General features: G+C 52.8%; 1 protein-coding gene across 1 annotated transcript; it reads left to right on the top strand.

Annotated features, from left to right (window-relative positions):
• Positions 1–2,055: 2,055 nt before the first annotated feature.
• On the top strand, positions 2,056–4,038 carry NOG (noggin). Its single transcript, XM_060081154.1, has one exon. The coding sequence runs from the start codon at positions 2,664–2,666 to the stop codon at positions 3,360–3,362; it is 699 nt and encodes a 232-aa protein (XP_059937137.1). The 5' UTR covers positions 2,056–2,663; the 3' UTR covers positions 3,363–4,038.
• The last annotated feature ends 8,770 nt before the right edge of the window (positions 4,039–12,808 follow it).

The following is a 12,808-nucleotide window of genomic DNA, read 5'->3' as shown; positions in this document are numbered from 1 at the left end:
ACTGAAAAATTATTCTCTTAGTTAATTCACAGCAGTGGCAGAACTGCTCTGGAACATTTAATCTTCCTAGGAAAATAAACCAGTGCCAAGCCCCCTAAAGCATATCAAAAAGAAAGGAGTACTGTTTAAGAGCCTACTGTGCGCTGGGGTCTAGTCCCACATTATTTCAGAATCAGTGCAATTCAAACAACCAATTGGTTGTTCTTATCTCCCATATTCATTAAAGCAAGATTTTCTTGTAGGCATTACCTTAATTGTCTAATTCTAGATATTGTCTAGACTCGAAAGTTTAAGAAAAGGTTTTCAGCTGAAACTGGCCATCTCTCTCAATTGCTGGCGTTTTGCAGAAAGACTGTGCCATGAAACAAAGTGTGTTTGCTTCCTTAGACAGATGATAAATTTCTGTGTGTGTTGGGTGGGGGGTGGGGTGGGAGAGTACAGGTTGAAAGGAAAAACCAGATCTTTGGGGAACGAAACTAGAGTGATTTAGGCTGTCACAACGAGACCTCCTAACTCCACTCTGTGGAACGCTGTGAATGCTTGAGTCATCCACACCAAGTCTCTCTTCCCAGCTTTTTCCAGACTCCAATCACATCCACCACAGAGGAAACTGAGTTTGAGTTTTGAAGCTTGGATTCAGCTCCTCATCCACAGGAAAATTAACCGTATCATTTCAATATCCATCTACCATCAAAAGCAAACTGCTTCTGGAAGAGAAAGCATCATGAAGGTTTATTTAGAATCACAGAAAGGTAGAACTGGAGGAGTAATGTAGTTACGTCACTCATGCAGAAAGTAAGGTGTGTGGTGCTACAAAAGTGACTTGTCCGAGGTTAACGTAGTTTTATCTGGACGGACCCCTGCCAGGTCTCAGGTCCCCTACTGCCAGTTCAGCTTTGAAGAGCCAGAACAGACCCGTCAGCGCGCACGCACCCACACGCACACAAGTACGTACGCACACAAGTACCTACACACACATACACAGTGACACGGACACAAGAGCAGAAACTGAGCTGGACAGACTGGACAGCAGACAAACCCACCTCGCAGGGCCGCCCCGCCAGCGCAGGGTGCAGGGCTTGCTGCGGGCCAGCAGAGGGCGCGCCGCCCCCAGGGAGCCGAGCGGCAGCTACGCGGAGCCAGGCCGGCTAGGGGAGCCGCAGGCAAGGCGGACGCGCCCCTGCAGCTCGGCCACTCCGGGTGCAAGACCCGGCCTAGGAGGAGGAGGAGGAGGGTGAGGAGCGGACCCCCCTTGTGGGCCCGTGTAACAGCTTCCTAGGAATTACATCACGCTGCGCAACGCTGCGGCTCCCGGACTCCTCCGGGGCAGACTGTGTGTGTGTGTGTGTGTGCGCGCGTGTGTGTGTGCGCGCGTGTGTGTGTGCGCGCGTGTGTGTCTGTGTCTGTGTGCGCGCGCGCTGGGGGGAGGGGCAGGGGACTTAGACCGAGCCTGGGAGAGCGGAAGGCGAGACGCGCCCGGGGAAAAAGCTCCATGCACATGGAGAAATTCCTTGCACCGAACTGCACCAAGAAACGAGCCTCCAGCACCTCCCCGCAGCTCCCTTACCGGTGCAGAGTACCCAGCTAGTGAGAATCCTCCCAGGCCCACCTCGAGCACCCCCCAAAACCGGCCCTGCACCCTCCAGCCCGGCTCCAGCGCCGCCGCGAGCTTTCCCCAGGACTGGCCCTGGCGGGGCGCCTAGAGCCCCAGGAGAAAGGAGGGGGGCGGTGCATTTTGCAGGAGGAGGAGAAGGGGGGTGGGTGGTGGGGGAGAGAGAAAATTGCGCGGAGACCTGCCAAGCGCCACCGCCGCCGCCACCGCCGCTGCCGCCGCCGCCGCCGCCGCCGCCTGTGAGCTCCGGCGGGCAGCCGGACTGTCGGCTTCCCGGGGCATCTGGGTCCGGCGGGGCACAGCCCGGGCGCTGCCGAAGCCGCCGCCGCCGCCTCCGCGGCGAGTGCAGGCGGCTTCCCCCGGAGCCTGTGCGGCTCCGGCTCCTCGGGGGTGGAGAAGTGGGGGGTGGGGTTGTTGTTTGGGGGGAAGAAGGGGGAGGGGGCAACGCCGAGAGAGTCAGTGGTTTCCATGGTGATGGAGCTGAAAGTGCAGGAAATTTAAAGGCTTGGACCCTGCGAGACAGACAAACCGGTGCCAACGTGCGCGGACGCTGCCGCCGCCGCCGCCGCTGGAGTCCGCCGGGCAGAGACGGCCGCGGAGCCCCGAGCAGGCGGAGGGAAGTGCCCCTAGGACCGGCTCGGCCCGCGGCGCTGCACAGAGCGGCCGGACGACGAGCAGCTAGAGGAGGAGGCGGGGAGAGCGGCCAGTCCACGCGCCCTGCGCCGCCGCCAGCCCGGGAAGGCAGCGAGCAGCCGGCGCCCCCAGCGCCCGCGGTTGCCCTGGAGTAATTTCGGATGCCCCGCCGCGGCCGCCTTCCCGAGTAGACCTGGGAGAGGAGTTGCGGCCAACTTGTGTGCGTTTTTTCCGCCCCGGTGGGAGCCGGCGCCGCGCGAAGGGCTCTGCCGGCGACTCATGCTGCCGGCCCTGCGCCTGCCCAGCCTCGGGTGAGCCGCCTCCGGAGAGACGGGGGAGCGCGGCGGCGCCGCGGGCTCGGCGTGCTCTCCTCCGGGGACGCGGGACGAAGCAGCAGCCCCGGGCGCGCGCCGGAGGCATGGAGCGCTGCCCCAGCCTGGGGGTCACCCTCTACGCCCTGGTGGTGGTCCTGGGGCTGCGGGCGGCACCGGCCGGCGGCCAGCACTATCTCCACATCCGCCCGGCGCCCAGCGACAACCTGCCCCTGGTGGACCTCATCGAACACCCGGACCCTATCTTTGACCCCAAGGAGAAGGATCTGAACGAGACGCTGCTGCGCTCGCTGCTCGGGGGCCACTACGACCCGGGCTTCATGGCCACCTCTCCCCCCGAGGACCGGCCCGGCGGGGGCGGGGTGGCGGCCGGGGGCGCCGAGGACCTGGCGGAGCTGGACCAGCTGCTGCGGCAGCGGCCGTCGGGGGCCATGCCGAGCGAGATCAAAGGGCTGGAGTTCTCCGAGGGCTTGGCCCCGGGCAAGAAGCAGCGCCTGAGCAAGAAGCTGCGGAGGAAGTTACAGATGTGGCTGTGGTCGCAGACCTTTTGCCCGGTGCTGTACGCCTGGAACGACCTGGGCAGCCGCTTCTGGCCGCGCTACGTGAAGGTGGGCAGCTGCTTCAGCAAGCGCTCGTGCTCCGTGCCAGAGGGCATGGTGTGCAAGCCGTCCAAGTCCGTGCACCTCACGGTGCTGCGGTGGCGCTGTCAGCGGCGCGGGGGCCAGCGCTGCGGCTGGATTCCCATCCAGTACCCCATCATTTCCGAGTGCAAGTGCTCATGCTAGAACTCAGGGCCCCCTGCCCGCACCCGGACACTTGATCGATCCCCACCGACGCCCCCCGCACAGTCTCCAACCAGTTCCACCACCCTCTCGCGAGGGGATTCAATGAACTTTTTTTTTTTTTTCCGGCTACAGAGACCTAGCTTTCTGGTTCATGTAATGCACTGTTTAACTGTGTAGGAATGTATATGTGTATGTATATACGGTCCCAGTTTTAATTTACTTATTAAAAGGTCAGTATTATACGTTAAAAGTTACCGGCTTCTACTGTATTTTTAAAATTTTTTTAAGCAAAAGGAAAAAAAAAGAACAGAGAAAAGAGAGACTTATTCTGGTTGTTGCTAATAATGTTAACCTGCTATTTATATTCCAGTGCCCTTCGCATGGCGAAGCAGGGGGGAAATGTTATTTTTTCTTAAAGTACAAAGAGAGGGGAGAACTTTTGTAGAAGGACTTTTAAAAAGCTATTTTCCATTCTTCGGAAAGTGTTTTGGTTTTCCTTGGACCTCGAAGAAGCTATAGAGTTCAATGTTATTTTACAGTTATTGTAAATATAGAGAACAAATGGAATGACTAATCATTGTAAATTAAGAGTATCTGCTATTTATTCTTTATAATATCCCGTGTAGTAAATGAGAAAGAAGTGCAGAGCAGGATTAAAGAAAACCACTAAAATCGACTGCGCTCGACACTGAGATTCTCTGTGTTGGTGATTGATGGGGGGGGGGGGGGTGAGGGGTGGGAGGGGCGGGTTGGGGGTGCCGCTGTGCTTACTCTGCCTGTTGGGAGAAGGGGCTCATCCCGTCTTCTGGTGTGATGGAAGTGACCGCTCAGTTTTTCTTGGCGGGGGCGAGCTATTCTCAAACTCCTCACTTGAGCATCACGTGGCCTCCGCCCAGTCTCCCAGCTTTTTCTCCCTGTGTCACCAAAGCTCGGGCCCATCGTGACCTCGACACCCAGCCGGCCCCCTGGAGCTGACCCCAGGCTGGGCCGAGGGGCGGGAGGGAGGGTGGGCGGCCGCTTTGTCCTGCCTGACAGGCCCTTCACAATGGGGACACGTGTCTTTCACACCTACCCTGGGGGCGGAGTGCCGCTGAAACTTGACCCCCGAGGAATGGGGGGGGGAGATCAGAGCGCGCCCACCCAGATCCCGACACCCCTCCCGCCTCGCACCCCCCCCACCTCAATATCCAGCCCGCGTTAACCCTTTGCACTCCCGGAAGCTGTGGTGGTGCTAGCTGAGGCGATCCCTTGGAATCAACGCAACCTCAGGGATCCTGCAGGTCTGAGCCCCCGAAATCCCAGGCCCTCAGCCAGAATTGCTGGTGATGGCTGGGAGATTTGACACTCACCTCCCCCCTCCCCTGGGACCTAAGGAGGACTCAGAGGGTCAGGGTTTCAGAGGAGTCCGAATTTGGGTGAAAAATGCCACCACTGGGATCTGCAGTTGGGAAGCGGGTGTGCCCCCCTCTCTAGACACTTACTCCACTTGGGGGTGGGGGAGGGAGGAGAAATCAGAATCTGGATCTTTGAGCTTTGGGTTACATAGGGGCAACAGACGTGTTACCCCTTAAAGGGATGTGCAAGACCTCGCCCCCACCCCACCCCTTAAAAAGCCAGCTCCTCGGGGCCAGCTCTTGACTCGTGTGCGTCCCTCCGCCTGAGTCCGCGGTGGCGCCCATCCGCGCAGCTCCACGTGGGCCGGCTTCCTGACACTGCTCAGCGCTCCTTTTATTTATCTTGGACTCCAAAGTCGCTCTCCTTTGCTCCCTCCCCACCCCCCTGCCACCTCCCCGCGCCTCCCTCCCGGCGTCCCTCCCACCCCGAGTCCGGAGTCCCGGGGAATCTATGCTAATTATTTCAAACCTGCGCTGGGTCCCCGGCGCAGTCTCAATGCCCCCGGCCCCGCCCGTCCTGTCCCTCCAGCCGGGCGCTTTCTTCCCTCCCGACGCAGCCTCGGTGGCTCCTCATTTCAATAGCCTGGCTCGGGAGCCGGAGCCCCCTCCCCGGCGCTGCCTCCGTCAGCCGTGGGACAGACGTTAGGGTATTCATTAACTGAGAGCCGCGGAGTAACGGCATTATTCCCCCCAGAGAGGGCACCCTGCCCCCGCGACTATCTGAGGCTTCATTGTAAAAGGATTAAAAGTTAAAGACCTCCATCTTATGATTCTTTCATTTAATCTTCCTGGCGCCTGGGAGACATGCTCGATGGATGATGGCTTTTAAAATATTCCTAATGTCGCGGCTACCTTAAGACTCCGAGCCGGGCAAACAAACGTAATTTATTTCCAGAAGAAAGGGGATATTGAGATGTTTAAGTTTATGAACCGCCGTCCCCATGTATATTTGTTAAGTTCTGACAAATACCCAAATAACGTTAAAATCAGCCATTCATCACTTATGAATTTATGCAAAACTTTCTGTGCCGCGGGCCAATATTTTTTTAGACAGAGTTTCACTTGCGAGGGGCGGAGGTGGTGGGGCGAGGGGAAGGGGAGGGGGCTTACGGGGGGTGGGGGGGAGCCGAAAGCAAGAATTTTCATGCCTGGTAAACACGCGAATTATGCGAAGAGAGTTATTCCCAGCTGGGCGGGCAGCCAAAACTCGGAGAGCGCGCCGAGGCCAGCGCCCCCCACCCCCATGTTGGCAGTGTCACTGGATTACAATGCGAGGTCTTCCCCTCCGCGACGCCCCCTCCTCCCTCCGCCCGCTGGCCCGCCCGCCCGCCCCTCCTCCCCACCCCTGCCCACTTGGAAAACCCGCTCGCAGCCGGCGAGCTTCTCGGCTTTCAGAGCGGGAGCCCGCGGGAGCTAGGAGGACCCGGGCTGCAGACGTGACCGGCAATAGACAGACCACCGGACAGACAGCCTCAAAGGGCCGTTCCGGACACGGAGGGAAGACCCAGCAGGACCCAGCCAGTCCCACAAGAGAGCGAAGGGGGTGCTGGCTCCTGGAACGTTGTGACTAATGCACAGCCGGTTACATCTCCATTATTATTAATGTTGGTAATACTAATAATATAGCATCAACGCGGAAAGGAGTAAAGAGCTCTGGGCAGAGAGGCAAGAAAACTGCCCTCTGCGGTCACCTAGTGCCCATCTCCTGTAAGGAGGAAAATTGATCTTGGTGTCTTCTGAGGCTTTGACAGCCTGTGTCTATGAACTTAGGCAGCTGCTGAGGGACCACGCGTCCCCCGAATGGAGATTTATAACCATTACTGATACAGACACATCAACTTTTTCAAAATCCTGGAGGAGAAAGGCACGGTTTCCCAGCACCCCAGCCCTCCTGCCCTGATTGCAGGAATTCACTCATCAACCCTCTATTTTCAACTCTTCCCTTTTTTTTCCTTCCTCCTGCCCTTCCAGCATCCTGACACTTGATGCACAAGCATACTGAGGCCAAATGTCCACAGAAAGCCAGCCCCCTTAGGGGAGGACCCTCTGGCCCCCAGAGTCTGGGAATGGGATCTGGTTCCCTGTTGAGATGGAGAAGGCCAGGGGTCCATTATCAGTCTTGCTTCTGAGACTCCTGGGAAAGGGGGTTGAAGTTTGGTGGCAGCTGCAAGAGGAAGCTGGCTGTGTATTAAGAGCTCTTGGCTGTGCTGGATGGGGACGACCGGGGGAGGGCCCAGCCCATACTGGTATTTTGAAGGGGTGATTCATCCTTTTTCTTTAATGCTCTTGGAATGTCAGAGCTGGAGGGGAGCTTAGATTCCAATGACCACCGCTCAATTTACGGATGAGAAGACTGAGACCTCAGTGGGAACTTGCTGAAGATTACACAGATTAATATAGTTGGGGGTAGCTAGGTGGTCTCCATTGTGCCTCTTCACTGTTCTCTTTTTCTTTGTTTGTTTTTTTCCCAATATTTATTTATTGGCCGGGGGGAGGGGGGTTGAAGGAAAGTTCTCTCCCAAACTGACATAATTGTAACTGATCATCAGGAAGCTGATCAACCATTCTGTTGCATCTATTCAGCAAGCAATTATTAATGGCTTGCAATGTGCCAAGCGCTGAGCACATTTATACACATTCTCATCCAAAGTCTCGAGTTCCCAAATAAGGAAACTGGAGCTCAGAGAGTTTAAGCGTTTCACCCAAAGCCACACAGTAAGTGACACGGTTATGGCTCAAAATCTGAGCTTATGCTAAAGCCTATGTTTCTTCTAAATACCCTTCCTCCCTTCAACCACAGGTACACCTGGCTTGGGAGACACCACGTGCCACATTACTTGCTGTCCAGTCTCAACTCAAGCTCTGTAGGGATTCATGCCTGGGAAGCCACACAGAACATTTTTGGGCACCCTGTTATGTGCCAGGACCTCTCTCCCTCACGCCCTCCCCAAACACAAGGAGCTTACAATGCAATAGAGGAGGTAAAGAATGAAGAAGAAGGTGAGTGCTGAAAGAAGAGTTAAACAAACCAGCAGACAAACCTGGGCCAGAAAGAGGAGGGCTCCCTGCTGGCCTGGGAAGCCAGAGGAGGCATCTGACTCACATCTCTAAGGACAAATTGACTGTGGACCTACTGAGGTGGGTTTATGGGAGGAAAGGGCATTTAGGTGGAGAAAGCAGTCTGTATAAGCAAAGATGATGTTGGAAATGTATTTGCGGGTTTGGGACACAGCTCGAGCAAACTTTAGTGTAGGATGGATCCACACCAAGTGAGAGTGGGCAATAAGGTCTGAAAAGCAGGCTGAAGATGAATTATGGAGGACCTCGAACGCCAATTAAGGGCACAAAACGTTATTGCTCAGGCAATAGGGAGCCATGAAGAGCTCTCGAAGAGGACGGGGACACCATTAGTGCACTACTGCAAAGGAATTATTTATTCATTCAACAGAAAGTTTTTGAGCACTGTTCTGGTTATTACTGGTATGCAACGAGCTACACCAAAACTAACAATCTTCAAATAACCATTTTACTTTGCTCATGATTCTGTGGGTCAGGAATCTGGGAAAGGCTCAGATGGGCAGTTCATCTCTGATACTCATGGGGTTCACTGAGTGCTGGAGATCCACTCCCAAAATGGCTTCTAGCCCCTCGCTGTCAGCTGGGAGCTCTGCTGACCTGTTGACTAGCGTTCCTACAAGTGGCTTCTCCATGTGACTTAGGTCTTCTCACAGCCTAGTGGCTTCAGAACAGTTGGACTTCCTACATGGCAGCCCATGACTCTAAGAGAAGGCATTCCAAGAGATTGAGATGGAAACTGCAAGACTTCTTATGAAATTGCCTCAGAAGTCCCATGACCTTGTTTCTGCTGTAGTCTGTTGGTTAAGCAAGTGTCTAAGACCAGCCCAGATTCAAAGGGAAGGGAATTAGACATCACCCCTCAATGGAAGCAATAACAAAGAATCAGGGGCCATCTTTAATCTACCACAATCACTTTCTATAGGCTAGGCTCTGTGTTGTATGCCCCAGACACAAAAATTAAAAAGTACAGTCATTTTCAATATAAGTTTGGTGCCAGCGTCCAGGATGGATTGGAAATGGGATAACGGCTCCTGGGAAATTCATTAAGGAGGAAATTGCTGAGGTCCAGAAAGAATCAATAAGAGCTGAACCTGAGAAACATCAAAGCCAATTAACACAAAGCTCATTTGCCAGAAGCCTGAAGAGGACTTGGTGACTGATTGGATGTGGGGACTGAGAGAGACGTCAGAAAGACCCCTGATGTTTCAGGCCTGCAAGGGGCCATGCACAGAAGAGGAATCTAAGATGGAAGAGCTTCCTCCTACCCCCACCTCTCCCCTACACACACACAGGGAGGTCCTAGGCTCGTCCAGAAGAGAGAGGAATCTGAGAAGCCTGGAGAATATTTCAGTCTATAATCAAGATGAGTGAGTGAATGGATAAATGAATGAATGGTAGAGACAGGGCAAAAGAAAGAGGGCAAGGGATAAACAAGCGCGGCTTGGAAGCAGTAGGATTTTTCCCAGCAGACAGAAGTGTCCTGATAAAGCCAAATGTATTTGCATTTGACCGTGATATGAAGAAAGGAGCACAGGCAAACCTGGGAGAGGCCAAGGGGCAAGGAAGGTGCTGGCACTCCTTGAGTGATGCTACCAGCCGGTGTTTCATGTTGATTAATTCATCTTCATTGTGAAATGAGGAGCATTATTGCCATTATACAGATGAGGAAATCGAGGCTCAGAGAGGTTAAATAACTGGCCCAAGGACACACATCTGGTGAGTGGAAGCTCAAATCCAGGACTGTGTGATTTCAAAGGGGCATCATGTCTCCTCCGCTAGGGCTTCCTTGGCTGGAATGAATCATCCCCTTTCTCTCCATCACAGTTAGCCCTCAGCGCTGCACTTCCTTGAGGAAGGGGGTTCTTAACCTGTGGTGCTTAGAAGATGGGTGTCCAGGTTGGAAAGCAGGTCAGGTCTCTCTATCCATGCTCTCTTGGCTCTCAGGACTTTTTCTTCATAGGATGTGTCACAGTCTGTAGTTCGTATTTATTTATTTTTTTTAAATGCTTTTCCCAGTATCTTTCTTTCTTTCTTCTTCTTTTTTTTTTTTTTTTAGATGTCGGGGGTAGGAGTTTATTAATTTATTTATTTATGTTTGCTGTGTTGGGTCTTCGTTTCTGTGCGAGGGCTTTCTCTAGTTGTGGCAAGCGGGGGCCACTCTTCATCACGGTGCACGGGCCTCTCACTATCGCAGCCTCTCTTGTTGCGGAGCACAGGCTCCAGACGCACAGGCTCAGTAGTTGTGGCTCACGAGCCTAGTTGCTCCGCGGCATGTGGGATCCTCCCAGACCAGGGCTCGAACCCGTGTCCCCTGCATTAGCAGGCAGATTCTCAACCACTGTGCCACCAGGGAAGCCCTGTAGTTCGTATTTATAATTTGCAGTTACTTATATGCGTACGTTTTTTTCTGGGAGGAAAGTCTGTCATTTTCATCAGATTCTAAGGTCAGTAACACAAACGTTCAATCCTGTCCCAGTCCATGAGATTTTTAAGTGACAGAATTGTTTATTGTAACTCATGTGTCTAGTCTCCACAGCATCCAGTACAGTGCCTGTCCTGGTAAGTGTTCAGTAAATCCTAGGTAAAGTGCAGTGAACTGACTTGGGGTCCACAGGGAGCCATTGTAGTTTCCTGGGGAAGGGATGAAGTGGGAAGATGCTTCTGGCTTAGGTTTGTGTAAAAGAAGATTAGAAAGGTAAAACTGCAGGCTGGAAGACCACATAAGAGACTGCTACTGTCTATCTTTGGAGGACAGTGTGATCAGGGGAGAAGGGAGGGAAAAGGACAAACCTGAGATGTTCTAAAGGAAAATGGAACTTGGATCCAGCCTGCCTCTTTGTATAAAAGAATAATTTGTTGGAGCTGAGAAGAAGCTCTCCCCTTTAAATGGCACAAGCCCCCTCTCCTTTGCCGCAGTCCTCACCTTTCCCTGCGGCATGCTTCACCTATTATATTCCCTGCCAGAACCACTGTAGGCGTTATGCATTTGAGGCTCCTGGATTCCATAGAAGTAGCAGACTGAAAGTCAAAAGCAAGTTTTGAGTCTTTGAAATAAGAAAAAAAGGAAGTCCTAAAGGAAATCAGCTACAGAATTTGGGAAAAGGATTCAGATTTCAAGGATAGATAGAATTACAACATATAAAGTGGGATGGCCTTAAATTTCACTCCTTCATTTGACTGAAGAAACTAAGGCTTGTCAACTCAAGGTCAATGGACTTGTTTCAGGTCCAGTTACTTTGGAATAGAACTAGCGCCAGAAGCAAAATCTCCATATTTCCAGTTCAACCCTCCCTTTAGAGTTGTTCTAAGTATAAACAGTGTTCGAATTTTAAAAGCACTTTCATGTCCATAATTTTATGTGCAATGAGACGTGAACACCCCCAAGGGCAGGAAATAGGTCTGTCTGAATGTCCCCAGAGCCTAGTCCCTGACCAGTAGCAGCGCTTCACAAATATCGCCTGGAAGGATCAATGTGCATAGGCTTGTTTTACTGATAGGAAGGCTGAAGCTCACAGAGGTTGAGGAAAGGACAGATGCTCACAGAGCCCCTTCCAGATGGTGGCAGCAGGAGTAGCTGGTGCCATCAGTAATGGGACATCCAGCTGCTGCTATTTCTCCCTGGTTGGGATTGGGCTCAGGAAACCAACCACACATCTGCAGACTGCGCAGTAGGTCTGTGGAATAAGGGTAAGGCAGATAAGGTGGTCTGCAGCTGCCAAGTCAAACAGGCCCTGCAGCGACTGGTTTTGGCAACCTCTTCCCAGCCCAGGTTGTAAAGGATTCCCGACTGGTGTTCAGTTTATTCAATTAAGGAAAAAAAATTAGTCAAGCAAGGGAAATAGTTCTTCCCCCATTTTACAGATGTGGCAATGTGGGGAAAACAGGAAGCTTAAGTGATTCGCCCTACATTGCACAGCTAGCTGGTGGTGGAGCCAAGATCCAAACAGCACTCAGCTCTCTGCTGGGCTGCTGGGAGAAGCAGAGGGGGTTAGTGCTCTCTGAGTTCATAATCCCAGCCAGTCTCCCTGATTCTATGCTCGCCCCAGCTCCAATCCATTCTCCACGCTGTTGCCCAAGTGACCTTAAGACACACATGTGGTCTTGTCACTCCCCTGCTTAAAACTTCTCAATGGCTTCCCATCACTCTGAGGATAAAGGCCAGAATCCTTACCCGACTGAGGCCCCTCTCCCCCTGCCTCTATGTTCCAGCCACCCAGTCTTTCATGTGTGTTCACTCACACACTGAGCTCGCTGCTGCTTCAGGGCCTTTGCACATGCTAAACCTTCAGTCTGGTATGCCTTCTCTGCCACCAGGACCCCTAAATGCCACCCTGTCCTTTAGATCCCATTCCTACGGAAAGCAGGTCAGATCCCTCTATCTGTGCTCTCTCAGCTCTCAGGACTTTTTCTTCATAGGATATGTCACAACTTGTATTAGTATTTATAATCTGCAGTTATTTGCATGCTCTGTCTGTTCCAGTAGACTGTCACCTCCCGCCATGGTATTCCTGGGCACTGGTGCAGTTTGGGGCCCATACAAACTCTCTCTCTCTCTCTCTCTCTCTCTCTCTCTCTCTCTCTCTCTCTCTCTCTCTCTCTATATATATATATATATATATATATATATATATATATATATATATATATGGGACTCTGAGGATACTAGGAGTTCAAAGTTCAGCTCCAGTTAAATAGTGATCCAAGGAAAATTTAAGAATGTGCCCCAGTGTTTGATACAGAGCAGAGAGCCAGGGCTGTTCAGATGATGCTATCAGTTCTGGAGATTATGGCGACTCCCAGGCTACTGATGCCCAAGGTCCCTCCCTGCTCACTGGAGTATGTGGGGAAGGATAGCTAAGTTGCCAGATAAACTCTTTTAGCAAATCAAGGACGCTCCCAGTAAAAGGGAATCCACCCCCCAAAAAATGGCTTTCCCAACAGGAGCTAGATAGCATTGAGTGATTCCATGGAGAA

This window comes from Mesoplodon densirostris, chromosome 18, assembly GCF_025265405.1.
Source record: "Mesoplodon densirostris isolate mMesDen1 chromosome 18, mMesDen1 primary haplotype, whole genome shotgun sequence".
Lineage (NCBI taxonomy): Eukaryota > Metazoa > Chordata > Mammalia > Artiodactyla > Ziphiidae > Mesoplodon > Mesoplodon densirostris.
The sequence above is the reverse complement of the archived record's forward strand: the minus strand, read 5'-3'. Positions and strand labels throughout refer to the sequence as shown.